Source organism: Cydia amplana, chromosome 1, assembly GCF_948474715.1.
Source record: "Cydia amplana chromosome 1, ilCydAmpl1.1, whole genome shotgun sequence".
NCBI classification, from domain to species: Eukaryota; Metazoa; Arthropoda; class Insecta; order Lepidoptera; family Tortricidae; genus Cydia; species Cydia amplana.
The window spans coordinates 30,350,737-30,357,818 of record NC_086069.1 but is presented as its reverse complement, the minus strand read 5'-3'; the positions used below and the strand labels follow the sequence as shown (position 1 = coordinate 30,357,818).

The 7,082-nt window shown below is 51.3% G+C and overlaps 1 protein-coding gene across 1 annotated transcript; it reads right to left on the bottom strand.

Annotated features, from left to right (window-relative positions):
* Positions 1–209: 209 nt before the first annotated feature.
* Positions 210–2,294, bottom strand: LOC134662688 (uncharacterized). Its single transcript, XM_063518963.1, has one exon. It carries the CDS (start codon positions 2,292–2,294, stop codon positions 210–212), a length of 2,085 nt encoding a protein of 694 aa, XP_063375033.1.
* Positions 2,295–7,082: the final 4,788 nt, after the last annotated feature.

The following is a 7,082-nucleotide window of genomic DNA, read 5'->3' as shown; positions in this document are numbered from 1 at the left end:
GATTCCCTCTCCTAGCGAGAAGGAGCGAAAGAGAATACCCACTAAACCCCACTCCGTTGTCCCCCTCTCAGACGTTGTATGGGGGCATCATGGGCTCGCGCATTCATTCCTCCATGATGCCCCCCGTCTTTTCCCGGCGTCCCCAGGGAACCCGCACTTTGGGAGGGGAGAATCAATGACCATTCTGATTCTCCCCCCAGACGTAGGGCCTAAATATCCATATTTTGTCCCTCACAGGCCCGTTGGTCGATGTTACTCACTGGAGGGGCTCTTTGGGTCTTCGGAAGAGCCTCTTTGCCTTTTGCTGGTGGGGGCGTACAGGAAAAGCCACCCATTATGTGTCCCGCTGGGCGTTTGGCCGCATGACATACCGAGCAGAAGGCAGTCTCCGCCTTGCAGTCCACCCTCTTGTGGTCCGGCCTGCTACACCGGAAGCAGAGCCCGCTCCTGTCTACTGGCGACGGGCATAGTGCTCTGGTGTGCCCCGTGCCCATGCACCTGAAGCACCTCATCGGTGTTGGGTCCAGCGCCACTACCAGAGCCGAGGACCATCCTATTTGAAGTCGACCCGCTGCGGTGACCCTCTTGGCTGCCGTTATAGGGCACTGTGCCAGAGTCGACGTTGTCCCGTTATATTGGGCCCTAATCGATCCCACCTTAACCTCATTTATTGAGCACTCTCCCAGTTTAGCGATTGCTCCCGCGATCGCTTCCTGAGTGGCTGCCTCATCTAGGCCCGAAATGCGTAAGTCCGCCATTTTGGTGGGCCTGTATACTCGGGCTTCCTCTCCGATCACCTCCGTCATTTTTCGGCAGAGTTCGTCAGCCGCCCTACCATTGTCGGACCCGGACACCTCAAGTATCCTGGCCCCAGCAGCTGTTTTGCGGACCTTGACGTGCTCTACACCCACATCAGCAAGCTTCACCGATTTGGTGACCTTATACAAAATTGAGGCGTATGTCGCCTCAGACTCCGGCTTCAAGGCCATCACGATCGCGGCCGTGGCGGGCACAACCAGCTTCCGTGGACCTGCTGGTGCCGGTTTCCGAGCCGGGGCGGCAGGGGGGGAAGGGGGCTTGGCGGATTTGCCATTGCCCTTCCTGACAACCTGCGTCCAAGACTCAGCAGGCTCCTGCGTTTTTGTTGCCGGCTGCGAGGGTGGAGAGGCACTAGGCTCCTTCACCGTCTTCTGCCTAGGAGCAGAGTTAGCCCTCTTCTTGGTCGCTGGTGCCGAAGGCTGGGCCACAGGGGCCTTAGGCTGCCTTATGGGCGGCGCACCTGTCACTGCCCTTGAGGGCGGCGCCCCAGAGAGAGGTTCCGGCTGGTTCGCAATCGTTTTATTCCTGTCCGCAGCGAGAGGAGGGCGGGGGACCGGCTCAGGGAAATGGCCCGTGCGGGCCGAGATCATGTTTCCCATGGTAATTGTAAGTTCCCGCTTCAGGTCCTCCTTTAATTCCTTGAGGGCCTCTTTGAGGGCCTCAGAAAAGTCCGTCGCCTGGTCGCATTGGGCCGTCGGGGCCTGTGAGGGCTGGATCGTCCTCTCAGAGAAGGCTCTACGAAGGGCCTTCATCTCGGACTGACATTGGGCCAGTTGCTCCCGCATTCGGTTATTATCCTCCTTCAAGGCCCGCAACTCCTCGTCCTCTACTCTATCCGCCAGGACGTCAGTCGCCGCCAGGATGTCCCGGCAGGCCTGGTTCAGTTTGCCCCAGACTTGTCCATTTAGGTTGCCGGATTTTCCGGCAGCCTCTAGGATAATATGGGTCGCCTCCCGCACTATTTCTATGTAGTCCGTCCCTGTGTATAGGGGCGGGCTGCATTCTGTCATTTCTTGACTTGGAGAAGGGGACGGGCTCACCATCCACGGCTCCTTATCCCCCTTCTTTTTGTTGTCCCCCTGGGACCTTCTCAGGAGTAAAGGGGGGACCACTCCCTTTCCCTTTCCCTCCTGGCTGTCCAGCACCTCCAAGAGCAAGTCCTCCTTATAGGCCTTCAGTCTGGCCTTGGCTGCTGCCAGGCCGGTAAAGTGGCCTATGGAGGCTTTCTTCGCCATGGCCTTGGCCCTACCCCTCAGCGAGGTGCTAACTTTAGGCCCGCTCCCAACGTGAGTCTCATAATCCAGGACCCGGTTTCCCTCATGGGGCCTCTTCTTGGAGGCGGCCTCAGCCCTGTACTGGCCCTCCATAGGTTCCTCCCAGTCGGGCGAGGTCGAAGAACCCGCCCCTGAAGCCCCTTTATGGGGCCCAGTGATTGGAGCCATCTCCGGGTTCAACCCCTGCGCGGGGTTATCCATACAAATACTACGCGAAGACCACCCCTTATGGGTGGAATTCGCCTAAAAAAGGTGAAAAACCAAAACACCTAACCTAACCTAACTATTTTGGTCAAGTGCGAGTCGCAGCAGAACCAAAACTGCAAAAACAAACTTAAAATTATTTTATGCGACGGGCTGTAGCGTCACTCCTGGTTGAGCTACAGATCTCGAACCAAGGTCAAAAAATAGTTCTAAGTATGTGCTATTTACCACTAATTTTTAAAACTAAAAATATTTAATATTTTACAATTTATTAAATTCCCAACACGAAAACCAACTTATGTTTGCGTTTACCGACGCCTGATAAACAGGAATAGCAATCCTTTAAAAAATTAATAACTACTAAACTACACCCTCTAAAAATATAATTCAAACGGATTTGAATTCCCTACAACTAGCTTAATCTAACTAACCTACTACAAAGAATTTATTTACACAAAAACAGAAGATATGATTTTTTGAAAGTGAAATCTCCTAACGTCGTCAACCGCAAATGGGGTAAACTTTTTACCGAACTCGTGAGATTTGAACTCCAATATCTCCCGAACCAGAGGTCGGATCAATATGGGGTAAAAAGCTCCGTGTAGAGCAAAAAGCCGACCCAATTACAAAATTAACAGACGTAGGAGAAACACAAAGAAAAAGAAGATGTGAATTTTTCAAAGTGAAAAAGCGCCTGAAGAAAAAAGTGAATTTATATGTAAAGTGAAAGAAATTAAAAATACTATAGAAATCTAGGGAAAGGCTGGGAAAGAACAACGGTATAAAATAGAACTCAATTAGCTTTATCTCGCCACAAAAATTCGCAAAATTCCCTCAATTCTACCTCTCAAATTTACCTCAACCTAACCTAACCTAACCTAACCTAACCTAACCTAACCTAACCTAACCTAACCTAACCTAACCTAACCTAACCTAACCTAACCTAACCTAACCTAACCTAACCAGTCGCGCGCCAAGCGCTCAGAGCGTACGCATCGTTTCCACGTCGCTCCGCGTTCGAAAAATCAAAGTTGCGGGATTTTTAACTCAAACCACCTTGTGTCATATATCAAATTGTGCGCGCGGACTCCACCTATTCACTACTACAAGAATCTTGAAGATCGGACTTTTCTGTGAAGTACAGTGAGCGAAATAGTGCCAGACCTTTGTTGCGACGAAGGAAAAACTTTGCATTGCGCAAAGTTTTAGTGTTAGAATCTTGGTCCTTATCTTAAAATACTCTTTAGTGATTGTGCTAACTAGTGACAGTTTTAGTTTTAACCGGACACAAACGATGTAAGTACAAACACACTTCAAACCTTAAGTGCAGTGCAAAAATAGACTAAATCACGTTTAATTTTCTTATTAGATCTATAACCTATATTAAATTATATATTGTCGTGTGTGTAATTGAACCTTCTATCATATGTGAAAGTTTCGGATTTTTCCTATAACAAACAAAAGAGAAAACCACGAAAAACTACTTTTGCGCAGTTAGTGAAAAACGGACTTCCCAAATCGTGCGGTTGTTTTTAATATCGCTATTATATACTCTTCCTCACCAGGAATCCAACAAAATTGTCAGAATTGAAATAAGTGTAATAGTTTTCATTTTATTACAATTAACAGCCAAAATTTAGTAAAACTTGAACTTTGACCTTAAATTTCTCGAGATTATAAGTGATGACATATACTTCTTTTGATAACGTTAGAAGCAGAATTTAATGGACAATAAGTGTGCGAAATTTTGTAATTTTAGGATAGGTAGTTTTTAAGATAATCAATTTTAAGTAGAATAAGTCCCCTAAAACCCTCGATTTCAATATTTACGTAAGTTGAAAGTTGACTTTTTTCCCTTTAAACTTTTTCTAAATTTTTTATTTGAAACTTGCTTATTGTCACTAGAAAATAGTTTTTCATTTGGTTGGATATTTTTCTGCCATTTACTTTTCGAGTAAATTAGAAATTAAAATTTTTAATATTTTAAGGTGAAAATCGACTTTCTTTACCATTAAATTGCATTTCCCACCAACTCTGTTAGATAAATATTGTACATATACACTTAAGGTAGCTAAGTAACAAAATTTCAGACATAAATATTGTAAAGTTTTTCAGTAATTTAAATTTCCCCTTTGAAATTTCCGTAATTTTTGATTTTATCATAAATAAACCACAAAATAATAACATTTTTAATAAATAGTTAATATATACGTATTACACATCTATTTAAGCATTTACTCACCAAGTTTTGTAAAAATATTGTAAGTAGTTTCTAAATAAATTCAATTTCCCCTGTGTAAGCCGACCGTCTTACGTAAAAATATTTAAAAAACCAACTTTTTTGTTTATTTATTATAACCCGAAACAGCCATGCCCCGTGAGCACCTGCACCAGCCGGAAGGTTAGCGAGCCCCGCTCTCTCTCCAGCCAGTCTTGTAGGACCGGCCGGACCGCCTCGACAGTCCTGTGTCCCTCCTCGCGTCCAGCCAGTTGTTCCTCCCATTGGAGGACAACGGACTGTCGGACGAGGAGCTTTTGCGCCTCTACCTCCCTAGGCGCAGGATGGAACTCCCGCAGCCGGAGCTCCCTGCGCCACTCGTACAGAGACGCTTGGGCCTCCGCCTCCAGATCCCAGGGAGGCGTTCCCGCCAGCAAGCACGCCGCATCATATGAGGTGGTGCGGTACCCGCGTACGACGCTGATGGCCATCGCCCTCTGAGCCTTTCTCAGCAGGGCGATATTTCGGGCCGCCAGATTCGCCGCCCAGATCGGCGCCCCGTACAGGGCCATCGATCGCACCACCCCCATATACAGACGGCGGCTCGCTACCTCCGGCCCCCCGATATTGGGCATCAGCCTCTTCAGTGCGGCCGATGCTGCCATTAGTCGGGGGGTCAGGCGGGCAAAGTGCTCGCGGAAGTTCCATCGGGAATCGAGGACAAGTCCGAGATATTTCATGTCGGACTTTACCTCGATTCGGGTGCCACCAACGACGATGCTGGATCCTGCAGGCGGCGCCTTCCGGGCTGCGTGGAAGCAGAGCGCCTCAGACTTGTGTAGCGCCACCTCCAGACCCAGCATCGTTATACGCCTCACCACCTGTGCCACCGTCACGGTGGCGAGGCGTGCTGCTTCCCGGTACGAGGTCCCCCGGGACGTGACCAGCGTGTCATCTGCGTAGCAGGTCACACTTGACCCCGGGAGAAGCTCCCCCCGCAGCACCCAGTCGTACCCAATGTTCCACAGGAGCGGCCCTAAGACCGAGCCCTGTGGAACACCGCACGACGTCTCCCACCTTGTAATCCCGCCGCCCCGGACCGGATACTCCACACACCGCTCCGAGAGGTAGGCCCCGACTATTTGGCACAAATAGGGAGGCACTTTGTGGTATTTCAGCGCCTCCCTAATGCACGACCACGGCAGGGTGTTAAAGGCATTGGCGATATCCAAGGACACCGCCAGGAGAACCCCACCGTGGTCAACCGCCTCATCCGAGAGGGCTTTGATGCGCGCGACTGCATCCACGGTCGACCTGCCCTCTCGGAATCCGAACTGATGCTCGGACAGGTCAGGTCCTACTCCTCGGAGGTGCTCGACGAGGCGACAGCAGATGATGCGCTCGAAGAGCTTGTCAGCCTCGTCGAGCAATACGATCGGACGGTAGGCGGATGGAGAGTCCGCGGGACGCCCATCCTTTTTTAGGAGGACGAGCCGGCCGGTTTTCCATGTGGTCGGAAATCGGCCGGACTGTAGACAGGCGTCCAGTAGCCCGCGGAATCTCTCCCCTAGGGACCGCAGCGCCAAAGCCAGGACGCGTCCTGGGATCCCATCTGGACCCGGTGCCGTGTTTTTGGCTTTTAGCCTCCGCACAGCTGCGTCTAGCTCTGCCTCCGTTACCGGAGGCACCCCGACTTCCGCACCCTCGAACCCTGCGAGCTGATGGGGAGGTGCCATTTCTGGGGGCTGGTGTTCCGGTCTGTTCGGAAACAAGTTGGAAACAACCACCCCCAGTAGTCGAGGCTCGAGACTCTCTGTCAAGGGGGGGGCCCAAGGGCGTAATTTACCCCTGACCGTCTTGTACGGCCTCCCCCATGGGTCTCGGTTTAGAGTCTCGAGAAGCTCCGCTCTGGCGCTCGCCTTTGCCTCGCAGATGGAGAGCTGCAGCGCCTTGACCGCCTCCCTGTAGGCACTGTACAGCCGCGTCTCCTCTTCAACGTCTCGGTGTCTGCGTCGACGGGACCGTGTGTACTGGCGTCTCGCCCTGTTGGAGCAGGATCGGAGTTCTTCGATTTCTCGCGACCACCAGTACACTTGACGCTTCGGAGGCCGTGGCTTGGCTCGTGACATGCCTGCGTCACAGACTTGTGACATGGCTTCGCGGAACCAGGCTGCCTCCTCCTCGGTCTCCACAGGCCCAGGAGATGTTGTCCAGGCCTGGACGAGGGACGCTATCTCCACCGCTTCACGATCCAGGCTGTTCAGGGCCCAACGAGGGTAAGGGGTCGCAGCACGGCCATTCGGACGACGATCCGTGTCTGTCGTACCTCCGGAGGACGTGGAGACATCAAACCGGATGTACAAATGGTCTGATAATGTCTCCACCGTCTCCAGTACTCTCCAGCCACGGACGCGGGTCGCGAGTGCCGGGGTCGCGAACGTCACGTCCACTATAGATTCTCCCTGCCAGCGCACGCAGGTGCTGGCCGACCCTCGGTTCAGAACCGACATTCCGGTCATCGTCGCCCATTCCTCTAGAAGGTCTCCGCGAATGTCGGTTGCGGGACA